At 39.0% G+C, this 17,822-nt stretch overlaps 2 protein-coding genes across 3 annotated transcripts; both read right to left on the bottom strand.

The window, feature by feature from the left end:
• Positions 1 to 4,149: 4,149 nt before the first annotated feature.
• On the bottom strand, positions 4,150 to 11,144 carry LOC137031913 (zinc finger protein 502-like). Of its 2 annotated transcripts, none has more exons than XM_067403291.1 (4): positions 10,773 to 11,144; positions 9,843 to 10,010; positions 9,325 to 9,670; positions 4,150 to 8,334 (listed from the first exon to the last, which is right to left on the bottom strand). In XM_067403291.1, the coding sequence occupies exons 1-4, from the start codon at positions 11,049 to 11,051 to the stop codon at positions 7,100 to 7,102; spliced, it is 2,028 nt and encodes a 675-aa protein (XP_067259392.1). In that variant the 5' UTR covers positions 11,052 to 11,144; the 3' UTR covers positions 4,150 to 7,099. The 2 variants fall into 2 exon arrangements, with proteins under 2 accessions (XP_067259392.1, XP_067259393.1); XM_067403292.1 differs by having other exon boundaries at positions 9,843 to 10,037; positions 10,773 to 10,909.
• Positions 11,145 to 14,972: 3,828 nt separating this feature from the next.
• LOC137031926 (zinc finger and SCAN domain-containing protein 30-like) lies at positions 14,973 to 17,467 on the bottom strand. Its single transcript, XM_067403313.1, has 3 exons — positions 16,853 to 17,467; positions 15,956 to 16,664; positions 14,973 to 15,624 (listed from the first exon to the last, which is right to left on the bottom strand). Exons 1-3 carry the CDS (start codon positions 17,018 to 17,020, stop codon positions 15,095 to 15,097), a joined length of 1,407 nt encoding a protein of 468 aa, XP_067259414.1. The 5' UTR covers positions 17,021 to 17,467; the 3' UTR covers positions 14,973 to 15,094.
• Positions 17,468 to 17,822: the final 355 nt, after the last annotated feature.

The following is a 17,822-nucleotide window of genomic DNA, read 5'->3' as shown; positions in this document are numbered from 1 at the left end:
GCCTTGTCGCAATGTGAGCATTTAAAAGGTTTTTCTCCTGTATGAGTCCTCTGGTGTGTTTTTAAGTCACTGGCGTTCATAAAACCCCTCTCACAATCACTACAGTGATACGGTCTTTCTCCAGTGTGAACTCTGAGATGAACTTTAAAAGGATATGGACTAGAAAAGCTCTTCCCGCAGTAGGAGCACAGGTACGGTTTCTCTCCAGTGTGAATCCTCTCATGGGTTTTCCAGTGATTCGAATGATGAAAACGTTTCTCACAGTATGAACACTGATACGGTTTGAAATCAGAGTGTATTTTTTGGTGTACCTTCAGAGAAGTCGAGTCCTTAAAGGTGTTCCCACATTCACTGCACTGATACGGCCTCTCATTGGTGTGTTGGAGTAGATGTTTCTTTAGATCTGCTCCAAGATTAAACCTCTTCGCGCAGTGAGGGCACTGGTATGGGCTCTCATTAGTGTGAATGAGTAGATGGTTCTTCAGATGGGATCCCCGGCTGAAGCTCATCTCGCAGTGAGGGCACTGGTACGGCTTTTCACCCGTGTGGATTCTCATATGCATTGAAAGATGTGCGTTGGTGCGGAAATATTTGTTACACACGTTGCACTGTAAAGTCTTTTCACTGTGTGTGTTTATATGACCTCTCATATTATAAGGAGTGGTGAAAAAATCCTTCCCGCACTGTTCGCAGTGAAAGTCCTTCTTCACGGTGTGCTCTTTTGAATGAAGTTTCCTCTCTGCATAAGTAGGAAAGCTGAGGTCGCATATCTTGCAGGTGAAGTCTTTCTGTTCTGAGGGTTTTCTCTCATGTCTCGCTAAATTTTCCTGTTTGCTGAAAGTTTTTCCACAGTCGGTTACTGTCTGTCGCTCTTTGGATGTAAAGGCAGTTTCTCCATCAGAAGATGAACCAGCGTTGTCATCTGAAAGGAACAAAATGGTCATAAAATCTCTTAGATGTGCAGCACTGTTATATTTCACACACGTGCAGCTCATGATTTGTCATTCTCAGTGTCTCAAATTGGCAGAATTCACAACAAATGCTGCTGCACATGAATGTAGGTCAGAATACTATATGTGGTTATAAAAGGAAGAAACATACCTGAAGGAACAAAGTCATCATCATCATCATTCTGATCTTCATTAACTTAATCATTATTCTGATATTCATCTTCATCATCCTTCTCATGTCTCTGTTGTTGTTCCTCTGCTGTGGTTTTTTCTCCTCTGCTCTCTATCAGGTTCCTGCAGTCCACCAGTTTGACGGAGCACATCTTCAGCGGCGTCTGCAGCATCTGCTGTTCTCCAGCGTTACAGTCAGAGGTTTGATCAGCGGATCCATGATCCTGAGCGTCAGTATAACACAGTAAAGTGAGGCTGAGCTCTGAGTCCTGTGTGTCTCTGGATCTCCAGACTGAATCCTGAGCTTCTGTCCCGTCAGTCACACACACTGAAACCTTCTCCAGATCCTGACAAACACAAATAAACAACAACCTGTTGATATTAGCCTCATTACTCAGCAGTTATCTCTAGTGGTTATGTTGGTGATTAGATTAGCATATTTTGCTGCTGGTTTAATTTGAGATGTGCATAAGAAGTGAGAAGCTAACAAAACTTTGTTTGATTGAGCTGAAGGATGAAATGAGCCGCTCAAACCTCTCTGTTGGGTTTGTCTCCTCTTTCTCTCAGCTTTTCCTCCAGTGACGCCACCTCTTTCTTCAGCTGACAGATTTCACTGATGAAATCCTCAATATCCAGCATGGACAGATCAGTTCCTACTGATTTACAGCAGATCACATCCATCTGCGCTTTCATGCTCAACATCTGAACACAAACATCATGGTTACTAAAAACGCACTGATAATGAAATGACAGATTTAAATTCAAAACGAAAGCTTCAAGTAGTGATGAAAGGGCCCTCGCACACGTGCTTTTAAATTACTCACCCTCATGTCGTTTCACAGCCGTAAGACCTTTGTTTATCTTTAACAGCTTTGTGGGCATTGAAATTGTTAATTATCTTGTTGGCGATGCAGGCCTTACTGAGCGACATGAGGGTGAGAAATGAATGACATTATTTGCATATTTAGGTAAACTAACCCTTTAATATCAATCAAACAACAAAAGACAGAGACAATCACTCATACTCTTTTAATATCATTCATAACAGGTTATTAGATTATTTCTCCAGGACTGTGTAACAGGTTTAGAAATTTTAGAAGAAATCTTAATTAATGCACTACAATGTAACTAAATTTGAACGAAATCTAAAATTTTATATTTAATCCACTAAAACTAACAAACAATTCAATATATGACTAAAACTAAATGGCATTTTAGTCAAAAGACTATGAGTAAAACTCAATCAGAATTTGCTGTCAAAATTATCTCTGGCTAGCATAAATCAAAAGAAACACACACCAGAATTAAAGAAATGTGTTTAGCAAGAAAGTTTTTGCCCACATGTTCTGGAACATTTTCTTAAAATATAAAAATCAAGCCATATTTATTTTGTTTCTCCTGAGGTTGGAATTTAGTATCCCCTTTAAAGAAAGTAACATTATATTTCTGAGAATATCCTGAAATATTTATTTCAGATGCAAATGTGCATAAGTTTCACTATTGAGCCAGAACAGGGTGGGAATATTATCAAATATTATAATATACATTACATAATAAACATAATATTGTTAGATTTCAACTCATTTCTCCCAAAACTGTGAAAACTAGCTTTTTAAATTAATCTTTGGGTTACTGTAGCCTACTATTTTTTACTACAAATATCATGGTTAAAAAAATGGTTACAGTAGCAAAATAAAAAAAAACATTTGTTACGGTTGCCCGTTACGAAAATTAAGCATGGTTTTACTACAAATAAAACCAAAACACCATGGTTTAACTATAACGACAAATTAACCATAACTTTGGGTTAATGTACTTTTTTTTTTTTTACTACAAATATCATGGTTAAAATATGATGACTGTAGTAAAATAATAAGACATTTGTTACGGTTGCCCGTTATGAATTAAGCATGCTTTAACTACAAATAAAACCAAAACAACATGGTTAAAGTTAAAACACGGTAACGACAAATTAACCATGATTTTACCGCACGAACCAGAGTTTAAACATCGTGTTTGCAGTAAAACTACAGTTAATGGCAATCAAACACGGTGTGGTTACTATACTCTTTTCATAAGCCAAGGAAACGCTATTAAATTCATTAAAAAATAGAGTCAGAAAAGCAACAACAAAAAAGCACACAAACAGCTAAAACACATACATAATGTTAAATAAATGTAACTCACCGTCTGAGGGCTTCAGCCTTTCTTTCTTTAGTGGTTTTACCGGTAGACTAAAGAACGTCACAGCGCCTCCTACAGAAGTTTGAAGAAAAAAAGGTGCTGCTGGTCAGGAGAGCTTCACCAAACCTAAATTCATTGGCCTTGCGATCACATCTTTACATAATTATTAAAGAAAGACATCAATAAACGAATGATAGTCAGTCAGCCGGTAAAATGAATGACCGTTAAATTTTGAATTATGCGAGTTCGCGGTTTTCTGAGGAAGACAAGATAGAGAGCGCGTGCTATCATGAGCTGCAGTAAATGAAGATATACAAAAGAAAATAATTTTAAAAATGATTTTAAAAAAAATATATACAAATTTTAATGCTTTTCACACGCCTGGCCTAACCCTTAAAATGAATACTTGAGCAAGGAAATTGATCAAAAATTACAATATTGTTTCATAAGCTTTAAAAAAAAACCCCACTGTTTCCACATTTCATTAAGCAGCACAAGACTTTTCAACTGTGATAAGATCTCGAGCAGCAAATCAACACAGAATGTTATCTGAAGGGTTATGTGACACTGAAAACTAGAACTATAGCCAAACAAAATGCAGCCTTGACTCTAGTGAGAAAAAACAAAACAAACAAAAAACATTTGAATACAGATTCAATAGGAAACCGTTATTTTAAATTGTAATATTTCACAATATTATTGTTTTTACTGAACCCCATCCAGCAGAAAACAGACATGGAGAAATGAAGAGCCCGGCCACAAACGCACATGCTCCCTGATGCAAACGGAGGTAACACCACCTATACCCTCCTTCACTATTCCCTACATTACTCCACTAATATAGTTCACTTAAAGGAGTGAACGAAAACGAATGCGTGAATTCGGACACTGAGTGCGCCGGAAGGGCTGCTGCTTTAGCATAGTGTTGTTAAATATAATGTTTTGTGTTGCCTCGTGTCATTTTTAGATTGAAAGAACAATTTGAAAAACACGACGTATTGCAAGTGAAGCAGGTGAATGCAGGATATAAGTGTAGTTGGAGCTGGGCATAGTTAAGATTAGAGACCACTACAGACATCAATGATGAGACACACAATTTCTCCCTGTCTCACTTTATTAAAAACCTAGACAAGGAAGGTCATCCCAGGTATTCACACTGCATGAAGGACATCAATTATGCCAACAAAGGCTCCCAATCAAATGGTTCTCTCAAAACTGATTATATTTATCAGGAATCCATCGAAGATTTGTTGATCATGATCTAATGGTCCATGAGGAATTTGTTGACGTGTACGAAGTGTCTGTGACAACAGGAGAGAACCGGTCAAAGGTTCTGAAGGATGTATTTCTACATATTAACTTATCCATCACTGGGCTGAGAGGGCAGGCTTATGATGGTGCTGCGAACATGGCAGGAAAGTACTCAGGGGCACCGGTCATCATCAAAGAGTCAGCCACTTGCATTTTATGCCCACTGTGGTCTGCAAAGTGTGAAAAAATTTAATTACACAGCATGCTTGTTCAACATCTCATGTCATCTTTGACTCTTTGCAGTGGGTTTATGAAGTGGGAGTGTTGCTTGGCCAATCTGGGAAAAGTCAGTTTTCCAGGATATTTCAAAGTCAGAGTGGATCCGTCAAAGCCATCAGAACTTTGTGTCCTACAAGGTGGACAGTGCGCACATGTGCCATTCGTGCTGTCCTAAACCAGTATCAGCCAATGTTACTTGCTATGGAGGAAATGGCATGTGGTCATTCTGAGTCAGCTTCAAAATGGTTTGCTTGATCAATTTCAAAAAGGCAATGTTTTGCTTGGGCTTTTACTTGCCTTAGAAGCAACAAGAGCTGGAGTGTCTCAATGCTTCTTTTCAGAGCCGAAGTAAGACAGTAGTAATTGCAAAAAAACAGGACAGAGAATGCACTCCAAAGTGTTTACAACAAAGCAACAAATGTTAAACTCCCTAAATCTGTCTCCAATTGACATGCCCCGTGCTCGAAAACCTCCAAAACGCCTGTCTTGTCAGGGTTTAGCGCATGTACCCATTTCCAAAGCAGACACCTTCAGAACAGAATTTTTCATGGTCCTGGATGTTGTGAATATGCAGTTTCAAGAAAGATTTGGACAAGAGGTTCTATTTACGATCAGTACTCTTGAAAAAGGTATTGTTGACAGGAGGGTCTGATGGTGGTCTATTGGAACAACATCCAGAATTGCTCTGCTAATTGCACTCTTAGTGAAGCCCAATGTTTAAGTAAAAGCGTAATTATCAGTCAACTACTGAGGCTGCAGGGACTCTTCAGAATATGATGCCAACTCTTTCACCAAGTGGCAACACTTTTGAGGTTGATCCTTGTTTCCCCCGTTTCTTCAGCAGAGGCTGAAAGAAGCTTGAGCAGTTTATGAAGATTAAAAAGGCAAGAAAAAAAAACAAAAAAAACTGATAACACTTGACATTCTGTCCCCCTTATTTTTTAAAATTATGGCTACGCCCCTGGTAATCACTGGCCTTTCCCTCAGCAGAAGTTGCCTTTAGAGAGTTCAGTCTTGTGGTCACTGTCTGCCCTCGATCCCACTCTCAGAGGCCACTCACAGGCTGGGATCCATCTGAGGAAGCTGACCACCATGCTGCAACATCTCACAGCAACAGAAAGTGATGTACACCTTTAAATTGTGAGGTACAATAAGGATCCTTGCTTGGCCTCTTTCAGAGAAGGGGATGACATGTTGGATTAGTGGGCCCATGTCTTTGAATCATCAATGTACCCAGCATTAATCAAAGTCATGAAGGGTGCTCTGACCATAATCCATGGTCCTTTGGTAGAGTCATCATTTCCAGACATTCAATGCAATTCAGAGTGTGAAATACAATCTGAAGACCAGTTAACAAGACGGCAATGGAGATGTTCAGAAGGGATGATCCAAAATATGGTAAGGTGGATAAAAAGCTGTGCCAAAACATTAAATCTGCAGGAGCAAAAGACAAATCCAGATGCCAACGCAGTATAATGGAAGGCATAAGGAGGTCCGAGGAGTATGGTTACCAGGAATCCAGTAGTCCTGTGGAAAGCAAGAGGGTTGCCTGGGATGAAGAAATAGGGGCAAGGCTGAGACTTGAAGACTATAGATATAGAAAGACAGTTCACTCATATTAGTTATGAATGGGAGAAACAGCAATGCGCAATATGGCGGAATAGGTGCCAACTACTACGTAAAAGAGACAATCGCTGATTGATAAAGTCATTGCATCATTGCAGCTGCAGTTAGAAGCTCCGGTTCCATGCACATTATATTAGCTTGTCTAGCCTGAAAAATAAGCATTAAATAATTAAAATAGCTTTAAATATTTTATTAATGCTATTTGAGCGTAAGAAACAGCACTTATGGGACAGTTCATGTCAGAATTTGTTGATGATTTGAAATGTGTTATTTAATTGTGAGTTTGCCAAGCAGTTTTTGAGATTTCAGGTTTCCCCCATTCAAACAGATAGGACTTGGTCTCGGATAGCCGAAATAGCTGCCCAGAGGCATTGAAAATATGGCCACAGAGTGAACAGACTTCCCTTGAAAGGGACTTTGGAGACATGCAGCAAGACCCTTGAAATTCTGGTGGCTAAACAAGAGAAGTAAGGTTTTATTTACGAGGTGGAGCTAAACACTGCAGGACAGTGGCCCTCCAAGAGCAGGTTTGAGCACCCCTAGTTTGGACACATTCTAGTTTTACAACCATAAAATAAAAAGTTCCTGTAACATTGTTAAGTGTTTTTTACAAAACCTAAAAACATTACATGATGAAGCTATGATGATTCTGGGTCAGCGTGTTTCTTCTGGTGACTCTGAAGACCCCATTTAAAAGAGAATCTCTCGCCGCAGATGGAGCAGCGGTAAGGTTTCTCTCCTGTATGCATTCGCTCATGGACCTTCATGGCACTTGAACGAGCAAAAGCCTTGTCGCAATGTGAGCATTTAAAAGGTTTTTCTCCTGTATGAGTCCTCTGGTGTGTTTTTAAGTCACTGGCGTTCATAAAACCCCTCTCACAATCACTACAGTGATACGGTCTTTCTCCAGTGTGAACTCTCTGATGAACTTTGAAATAAAATGGACTAGCAAAGCTCTTCCCGCAGTAGGAGCACAGGTACGGTTTCTCTCCGGTGTGAATCCTCTCATGGATTTTCCGGTGAGTCGAATGATGGAAACGTTTCTCACAGTGTGAACACTTATATGGTTTATCATCAGTGTGTCTTTTTTGGTGTAACTTTAGAGAAGTTGAGTTTGTAAAGTTTTTCCCACATTCACTGCACTGATACGGCCTCTCATTAGTGTGCACGAGTAAATGGGTCTTCAGATGGGATACCTGTTTGAATGTGTTCTCACAATGAGGGCACTGGTACGGGCTCTCACTGGAGTGTACAAGTAGATGGGTTTTCAGATTGGATCTCTGGTTGAAGCTCTTCTCACAGTGAGGGCACTGATATGGCCTCTCATTAGTGTGTATGAGTAGATGGTTCTTCAGATGGGGTTTCTGGTTGAAGCACTTCTCGCAGTGAGGGCACTGGTACGCCCTCGCATTGGTGTGTATGAGTACATGGCTCTTCAGATGGGATCCCTGGCTGAAGCTCTTGTCGCAGTGAGGGCACTGGTACGGCTTTTCACCGGTATGGATTCTCTTATGACTTGAGAGATGTTGGTTGGTGCGGAAATATTTGTTACACACGTTGCACTGTAAAGTCTTTTCACTGTGTGTGTTTATATGAGCTCTCATATTATAAGGAGTGGTGAAAAAATCCTTCCCGCACTGTTCGCAGTGAAACTCCTTCTTCACGGTGTGCTCTTTTGAATGAAGTCTCCTCTCTTCTAAGGTAGGAAAGCTGAGGTCGCATATCTTGCAGGTGAAATCTTTCTGTTCTGTGTTTTTTCTCTCATGCCTCACTAAATTTTCCTGTTTGCTGAATATTTTTCCACAGAACAATCTCTTCCTTGTCTGTCGCTGTTTGGATGTTTCTCCATCAGAAGATGAACCAGCATTGTCATCTGAAAGGAACAAAATGCACATGAAATATCAAAGTTTTACTATAAATTCTATACCTGAATTTTGATCAGCAGAGCTCCAAACTAACATTGTGAGGAGGGGGGGCTCAACCACACGTCAGTGGGAGTTGGTGTAAATAGCCTCTGCCAATAAGGTGGGCTATTGGCACATGGCATAATGATTTTAAATAACACAACACAATTACATGTCCACAATGAATAACTGTACATGGCAAATTAAGTTGTATGGGCATGCCTCAACTAGCATAAATCGGTATTGAGATTTCAGATGAAACGTTTTGAAATTTGTAATACAAACTCTCCATTAGCCAGTCTTATATTCACTACTGTAATAAAAATGAGGGGAAATCCTGACTTTAAACAAATAACCATTTCAAAATATAGGACATTTGCATTGTAAGAATGTACAAGCAGACTTTATATATAAAAAAATGCTGACTCGTTACGTAATGTTTTCTCAATAAAATCAGATGATTTCCTATTACATCAATAGAAAGTGATTGAATACCAATATGGCAGCGCAGTGGCATGTCATGAGCAATCCAGCCATTTATAGATCAAAGGTAGTATCACTGTCACATGATCAACACCGGCCCACAAAGTGAAACTGATCTGAGCTAACACTGCATCATCTATTATTGGTCCAAGCTGATAAACATTCCACTCACATTTTGTTTGCTGTTTCTCATATGCAACAGAAATGGCAGCTTTTATCACTTGTGTGAACTCTTAACAAAATTAAGTCACACAGGCAGGAAAAAAATGTTGCAAAATGTGACCATTTGGTCAGTCTGGAGACCTGATCAGTGATATTTCACATGTGTGCAGCTCACAATGTCATTCTCAGTGTCTCAAATTAACAGAATTCAAATGCTCCTCCACGTGAATGTAGGTCAGAACATACATAATATCTTTACAATAATAGTAAATCTGTTAAATCAGCATATCTGGTCATAAAAGGAAGAAACATACCTGAAGGAACAAAGACATCATCATCATCATCATCCTGATCTTCATTATTCTGATATTGATCCTCCTCCTCCTCATGTCTCTGTTGTTGTTCCTCTGCTGTGGTTTTTTCTCCTCTGCTCTCGATCAGGTTCCTGCAGTCCACCAGTTTGACGGAGCACATCTTCAGCGGCGTCTGCTGTTCTCCAGCGTTACAGTCAGAGGTTTGATCAGCGGATCCATGATCCTGAGCGTCAGTATAACACAGTAAAGTGAGGCTGAGCTCTGAGTCCTGTGTGTCTCTGGATCTCCAGACTGAATCCTGAGCTTCTGTCCCGTCAGTCACACACACTGAAACCTTCTCCAGATCCTGACAAACACAAATAAACAACAACCTGTTGATATTAGCCTCATCACTCAGCAGTTATCTCTAGTGGTTATATTGGTGATTAGATTCACATATTTTGAGATGTGCATAAGAAGTGAGAAGCTAACAAAACTTTGGTTTGATTGAGCTGAAGGATGAAATGAGCCATTCAAACCTCTCTGTTGGGTTTGTCTCCTCTTTCTCTTAGCTTTGCCTCCAGTGACGCCACCTCTTTCTTCAGCTGACAGATTTCACTGATGAAATCCTCAATATCCAGCATGGACAGATCAGTTCCTACTGATTTACAGCAGATCACATCCATCTGCGCTTTCATGCTCAACATCTGAACAGAAACACATCATGAGCAGAACTGAAGAAGAGTAAAGAAAATAACATTTTATTTTAGAGAATATGTATTTCAGATGTAAATGTGTTTAGGAGCTTTGTTTAGTTTCATACTGAGTCAACACAGAGGAGCAATATTATTGAACAGTATGTGACATTATTATGTATAACTCATATTCAGATATTGTAAAATTACTAATTTCTCCCAAAATTGTGTAAACTTTAAAAGCATCTAGCCCTGAAAATTAACCATCATGTTAGTATAGAAACTATTCTTTACCAAGATATCATGGTTAAAACATGTAGTACACGTTGGCTACTCTAGTAAAATTGTCGTTTTCATAAGGCGCGCTTCATTTCAAGTGCCATTTTATGGCATTTGAAAGGAAAAAAACACTTTCATTATTTTATATGAATTAATTTTACCGTATTCACTCAACGGTTCATTTTTCCAAAGCCCTCCTTTGCGTGACGTTAATCTGCAGTGATTGGTCAGGAGACCCAGTCAGTTGTTTTTTGTTTATGTTAGCGAACTTAGCCTACAGCTAGGTGGTAAACACCAAAACAGTCATGGTAGCGCAGAAACGTATTGATAAACAACGTACACCAACGTATTGCTCTATTCTTTATACTAAATCCAAGTAATAACAACGACAAAAATTTGACACAATGCTGCGCGGAGCGTACACAACACACAACTAAATACATATTGTGCAAGTAGCTACATAGAACAACAGCAACGATTATTAATCATACTTACAGGTTGTGATTCTTTGGAGGAAGAAGCTGGTTCAAATAAACTGGGTACTGATCCATCCTTCAATAACAACCGGCTTGCAAATCCCTCGTTGAACGCATTCAAGTTGAGAAAGCAGTCGCCAGTAAAATGACGGGAACACAGCACAAGGTTCGGGCTATACTGCTGTGGTGTCTTTGTAAAGATAAACTTTAACCACTGATTCTTCACACGCTCGTCCTTGGGCAGAGAAAAAAACGTGGATTTACCATCACATCGTAGAGTACAGCGTCTTCTCGACATGATGCTATCCAGTATCCACAGGAATCAGCTGCAGTGTTTGAGGGGGTTCAAGTTTTCCCTGGTGTCTACACGCGCAATAAGTGGGCGGGCAATATGCTAATGTTTCGTCTTTCTTCGGCGGTTCTACCGGGGGACTAACGTCACAGCGCCTTCCACAGTAGGCTACAGTGTTGCCAGATTGGGCGGGTTCCCAGCCAATTGGGCTCCTTTTGGTCACGTCCGACCGGAAAAAAATGCATTGGGCGGGTCTTTAAAATTTGGGCTGGTTTTTGATGCAACAGGCGGGTTTTTATTTTTGACTATAAACAGTATTCTTTATTATTTTTTTAATGAAAACTAACTATAAAATAAATTATATAATTTAGGATGACATTTAAATTAGGTATGGTTCAGGTTAGCCAATAAGGTTCAGGGGAATCCTGTCCAATCAGACTTCAAGCTTGATTGGCGGGTTGTTGTAGGCTAATTCGTTATATCGTCAAAACTGCATTATCATCATCAGTGATCATCATTCATCATCATCATCATGCCAAAGTGGGGTAAATATAAAAAGTCCTAAAGGAATGGGAGAGCGGATGAGTCAACAATGCTGACTCATCTCTCATCTCCGCAGTAGTGGACGCGCCTATATACAAGTTTCATATGGATTACATAATCTGAGAATATTTATTTTCCATTTGAATTGGCTCGTTTAAAAGTAGACATTCCAAGCTATAGATATATTTCTTGTGTCTGTGAGGAAAGCAGCCTATACGATGAGTTTCGGTTCATGCTTGTTACGAGCTCAAGTTCACCGAGACCGAGATCAGAAAACGCATCCTGATTGCTTTCATTGTTTTACAAAAGCACAACGCTTTGCTGTTATTGTGAGTTTACAGAAATAAAAGTAGACCCTTTACATTTTGCATTACTCTTATCTATGACCAAAAATGACGGAGTATTTTAAGTTAAGTGCAGTGATCACACCGACGCCTCCATGTCATGCAGTAAACACGCTCTCCACACAAACACTTGGATATGCCAAATAATAGCGCACATTTATCTATAGGCAAACATTAAAGAGAATGGACTAAAGTTGCGACTTACATGTTTCAAGTGATAAGGCATATTTGAGGTCGATAAATGATAGGTGAATGTTTGGATTTCCTGCAGTTAATGATCTGTGCCTCTAGGACTGCGTGACCTCGCCACTTCCTGTGGAGATTTTTTTTTCTGCGACTAACCGATTAATAAAATCTTGGTCGACCAAGCCTCTTCAAGTTGACTAACGGTCGACTATAAGGGGGCAGCCCTACTAGTGACGATTCAGTGTATCATTCAGTCATTATTTTATTTAAAATTAAAAGAAGGAAAAAAAAACGAGAATTCATGTTGAATCGCCCAGTGGTCTATAAGTTAAATAATAATAATAATTTTAATAATGATAATATAAAAAAATTAATTAGTTGGTAATTAAGCACAAATTTGTAAGTAGCCTACTAATACAAAAAGAAAAGTATTATGAAATGATTTGAGAATTGGCCTATTAGAAAAGAACTGTAGTTCTGACAATAGTAGCACAAGAACAATAAAAAATGTTGTCCCCTTCTGAGGTTTCCGATGTAGACCTTGTGTTTTAATAAAATTATCATTTATATAAAAAAAAAAAAAAAAAAGATGCACTGGATATACTTGAGGCGAGCCTGGTGCTCTCCAATGTGCGATGTGTTAGTCTGGTTGTTTAATAATAATAAAAAAAAATTGTGTGTTTTATTCTATAACAGTTTTAATAACAGTATGTATTTTGGGCTGGTATTTTTTTAAATGGGCGGGTTTTAAGCTGTAGTTGGGCTGGAAGTCTTTAGTCCAATCTGGCAACACTGGTAGGCTACGTGGAGTAGAGGCTTCACCAAACCTAATTTCTCTTATATCATTTTATTTCACTGGCGTTGACAATAGGATATATATATTTAAATATCCTATATATCTTTACGGCATCCTTATAGACGATTGATAAACGAATGTTAGTCAGTCAGCCGGTATTGTAAATCAAAATGACCGTTAATTTTTGAATTACGCGATTTCGCGGGTTTCTGTGGAAAACAGGAGAAAGCACGTGCAGATATCAGAGGCGCGCAGTAGTACACGGTCCATAACCTGTTTGAAATAAATGCTTGTTATCTCTTTCTGTTGATCTGTGAATCCTGAAATGAAAAGAAAAAAAAAAAAAAAAAAAAACACTTCATTAAGCAGCACAAGCATTTTCAACAACGATATTAATAAGAAAGATTTCTTGAGCAGCAAATCAGCAGCATATGATTTCTGGGTCATGTGAGACTGAAGACTGTAGTAACAGCCAATCAAAATACAGCTTTGACTCGCTGAAAAAAAACCCTGTAAATTTAAATTGTAATGATAAAAATAATGCTGTTTTTACTGCACCCCCTCCAGCAGAACACATACATGGAGAAGTGAAGTAGGCTAGCCACATACACACACGCTCTCTGAGACAAATGGAGAGAGTTAACATGTTCAACTTGAATTTTTATTGTATTACACTGCGTTATTGTATACTGAGATATTACTTTTGTCACTGTCACTGTGGTTACAGGTGAATAAATACAGACTTGACTCCCATTGCTTGTTCATAAAGACAGCATTTGAGGTGCTACTATAAGCTGATTATACACATGGAAGTAGATTCACACCTGTAGGCAAATGCAATTGTCGATCCCAAAAACTGACAGTGTGACCTTAGTACATATCCATGTCTGGATCATTTCAGTTTTGTGTATCAAAGTGAATGAGGAAGAAGCCTCATTTCACACCATTATGTTTTTTGTTAAGTATTAAATAACTGCTAAAAGAATTAGGACTTGTCATTCTGTCAGTGTGATCAAATAACTCATAAACACACTTTAATCCAATATGCAGATCTGCACATTACAGTGAATTTAAAGTTGTCACAAAGAAATACAGATTTTCATCCAGAGGATTTATTTTCTATACAGTAAATAATGTTCTAGAGCGGGGATGTTCAATCCTACTCCTGGAGAGCCAACGTCCTGCACAAGTTTAGCTCCAACACACTTGCCTTAAGTTTCTAGTGAGAACAAAGACCCTTGCTTGTCTGAAATCACCCCCTATACCCTCATTCACTATTCCCTACATTACCTCATAGTTCACTAAAAGGAGTGAATGAAAATGGACACATCCACTTTTGCATAGTTTGAACTTGCTGTTCATTAGTCATTTGAAACTTAGCAAACTGGCAGCTCTAGTGGTAATCAAAACTATTTATCTTGAACTCATGTCATGGAAACTATGTATGAATCTTAATTAAACAATTTAATAATCAATTTAAAAGAACACTGGAACAGTGGTTTGGAAAATGGATGGATGATTCATCTGCGCCATCTTCTGGATAAACACAGCAATTGTTTCAACGCAACCCTCACAATGCATTATGCGTATTCTATAGCCGCGAAGTGTACATTGGCTGTACAGTCATTATTGTAGTGCATTATGGGATTGAATGAGTGCACTTGAGAACATCCGCTATGGTTTCAGACACCACTACAAATGGCTGTCCCCTCAAAAGTGCCTATTAATGGGTATAGGGGGCATTCATCGCTTATGGATCCTCAGGTCACTTGATCGAGTGAATGTCCTTTCACAATATGAGCATTTAAAAGGTTTTTCTGCTGTATGAGTCCTCTGATGTATTTTTAAGTCACTTAGCTTATAAAAACCCTTCCCACAATCACTACAGCGATACTGTCTTTCTCCAGTGTGAACTCTCTGATGAAGTTTGAAAGGATACAGACTAGCAAAGCTCTTCCTGCAGCAGGAGCACAGGTACGGTTTCTCTCCGGTGTGGATCCTCTCATGGGTTTTTTGGTGAGTCGAATGATGGAAACGTTTCTCACAGTATGAACACTGATACGGTTTGAAATCAGAGTGTATTTTTTGGTGTATCTTCAGAGAAGTTGAGTCCTTAAAGGTGTTCCCACATTCACTGCACTGATACGGCCTCCCATTGGAGTGTAGGAGTAGATGTTTCTTTAGAGCTGATCTGAGATTAAAGCTCTTCTCGCAGTGGGGGCACTGGTACTGCCCCTTATTGGTGTGTACTCATGTAGATGGTTCTTCAGAAGGGATCCATTGTTGAAGCTTTTCTCGCAGTGAGGGCAATGGTGCAGCTTTTTCTCCCTGTGGTATCTCTTATGACATGAAAGATGTCCTTTGGTGTGGAAATATTTGTTGCATTCACTGCATTGGAAAGGTTTTCCGCTACTGTGTATCTTCTTATGACGGCTGAGACTAGAAGAGGAATTAAAATTCTCCCCACACTGACTACAATTAAACATTTTCTTCTTGTGCTCTTTTGAATGAAGTTTCCTCTCTTCTAAGGTAGGAAAGCTGATGTCGCAAATCTTGCAGGTGAAATCTTTCTGTTCTGTTTTTTTTCTCTCATGCCTCACTAAATTTTCCTGTTTGCTGAATATTTTTCCACAGGAGAAACTCTTCCTTGTCTGTCGCTGTTTGGATGTAGAGGCAGTTTCTCCATCAGAAGATGAACCAATGTTGTCATCTGAAAGGAACAAAATGGAAAGAAATATCAAACTTTTTCTATAACGTCTAGAGCTGAACGATCAGTCAAAATAAAATTTAAATTGTGATATAGTGCAGTTATCAAACTGTAAAGGCTGTGATTTAAATAAATACAAAGTCTGATTTGCGGCACAGTGATATTTTACAGGCGTGTAGCTTGTGATTTGTCGTTCTCAGTGTCTCAAACTGGCAGAATTCACAACAAATGCTGCTGAAAACATGAATTTAGGTCAGAACATACATGATATTTTTACAACTGAATAATAATTATGTTAATTCAGCATATCTGGTCATAAAAGGAAGAAACGTACCTGAAAGAATAAAGTCATCATCATTTTGATCTTCATCCTCATCCTTAATCTGATCATCATCATCATTCTGATCTTCATCATCCTCCTCCTCATTATAATCATCAATCCCATCTTCATCCTCCTCATGTCTCTGTTGTTGTTCCTCTGCTGTGGTTTTTTCTCCTCTGCTCTCTATCAGGTTCCTGCAGTCCACCAGTTTGACGGAGCACATCTTCAGCGGCGTCTGCAGCATCTGCTGTTCTCCAGCGTTACAGTCAGAGGTTTGATCAGCGGATCCATGATCCTGAGCGTCAGTATAACAGAGAAAACTGAGGTTTAGCTCTGAGTCCCGTGTGTCTCTGGATCTCTGATCTCTGACGCTCCAAACCGGATCCTGAGCTTCTGTCCCATCATTCTCATCATCATTCCATTCATCCTCCACCTTCTCATGTCTCTGTTTTTGTTCCTCTGCTGTGTTTTTTTCTCCTCTGCTCTCTATCAGGTTCCTGCAGTCCACCAGTTTGACGGAGCACATCTTCAGCGGCGTCTGCAGCATCTGCTGTTCTCCAGCGTTACAGTCAGAGGTTTGATCAGCGGATCCATGATCCTGAGCGTCAGTATAACACAGTAAAGTGAGGCTGAGCTCTGAGTCCTGTGTGTCTCTGGATCTCCAGACTGAATCCTGAGCTTCTGTCCCGTCAGTCACACACACTGAAACCTTCTCCAGGTCCTGACAAACACAAATAAACAACAACCTGTTGATATTAGCCTCATTACTCAGCAGTTATCTCTAGTGGTTATATTGGTGATTAGATGAGCATATTTTGCTGCTGGTTTAATTTGAGATGTGCGTAAGAAGTGAGAAGCTAACAAAACTTTGGTTTGATTGAGCTGAAGGATGAAATGAGCCGCTCAAACCTCTCTGTTGGGTTTGTCTCCTCTTTCTCTCAGCTTTGCCTCCAGTGACGCCACCTCTTTCTTCAGCTGACAGATTTCACTGATGAAATCCTCAATATCCAGCATGGACAGATCAGTTCCTATTGATTTACAGCAGATCACGTCCATCTGCGCTTTCATGCTCAACATCTGAACACAAACACAGGTTCGGTTTTGATATTGAGCCAACACAGAGAATGAATATTACTAAATCTTATAATATATGATATCACAAGCATATATTCAGATATTAAACATATTTTCAGATTTATACTTATTTTTTCCTCAAACATTGAGAACTTTAAAATGATCTAGCATTGCAAATTAAGTACTGTGCTAGTATACTAACTATTCTACTACAAATATCAGGGTGAAAATAGACTGTAGTGGAACTATAGAACATTTGTTATGGTTATTGTAGCAAAACCAGTTATTTTTCATAAGGCAAGCAGGTGAGGAAAAGACTAATTTAAGATCATTAAAGCAAAGACAGAAAAATAACAACTACAAGCACATAAAAGGCTAAAATATATAAATAATATTAAACACTCACCGTCAGTGCTCTACAGTCCTTCTTTCTTCAGCGGTTTTACCGGTAGACTAAAGAATATCACAGCGCCTCCCACAGTACGAGTGATGGAGTTTAAGAGACGGTCCGGCTGGTAAGCTTCATCAAACCTAATTTCTCTTATAAAATACCATTGTATTCTAATTACCAAGAGACGGATATAATGTCATGTCTTTACATAATTATTAAATAAAACATCGACAAACGAATGTTAGTCAGCCGGTAAATCGAAATGACAGTTAATTTTTTTGAATTACTCGAGTTCGCGGCTTTCTGATGAAGACAGTAGAAAGCGTGCGCAGTCAAGGAACATGTTTAAAATATTAATATCATTAAAAAATATATAAATTGTGATTTTTGTATGCTTTTCATAAGCCTAACCCT

The sequence above is a fragment of the Chanodichthys erythropterus genome, chromosome 12, assembly GCF_024489055.1.
Source record: "Chanodichthys erythropterus isolate Z2021 chromosome 12, ASM2448905v1, whole genome shotgun sequence".
Taxonomy (NCBI): domain Eukaryota; kingdom Metazoa; phylum Chordata; class Actinopteri; order Cypriniformes; family Xenocyprididae; genus Chanodichthys; species Chanodichthys erythropterus.
Note: the sequence above shows the minus strand (reverse complement) of the source record. Positions and strands in the feature narration are given on the sequence as shown.

Bases quoted from the DNA above. Each gene is read 5' to 3' on its own strand.
- LOC137031913 (XM_067403291.1), bottom strand. From the start codon at position 11,051: ATGTCGAGAAGACGCTGTACTCTACGATGTGATGGTAAATCCACGTTT. The intron at 10,011-10,772 runs GTAAGTATGATT...GTTTCTGTTCAG, and splicing joins CCTCCAAAGAATCACAACCT to ATGTTGAGCATGAAAGCGCA. The intron at 8,335-9,324 runs GTATGTTTCTTC...TGTTCCTTTCAG, and splicing joins TGATGTCTTTGTTCCTTCAG to ATGACAATGCTGGTTCATCT.
- LOC137031926 (XM_067403313.1), bottom strand. From the start codon at position 17,020: ATGTTGAGCATGAAAGCGCAGATGGACGTGATCTGCTGTAAATCAATA. The intron at 16,665-16,852 runs GTTTGAGCGGCT...TGTGTTTGTCAG, and splicing joins GAGACAAACCCAACAGAGAG to GACCTGGAGAAGGTTTCAGT. The intron at 15,625-15,955 runs GTACGTTTCTTC...TGTTCCTTTCAG, and splicing joins TGATGACTTTATTCTTTCAG to ATGACAACATTGGTTCATCT.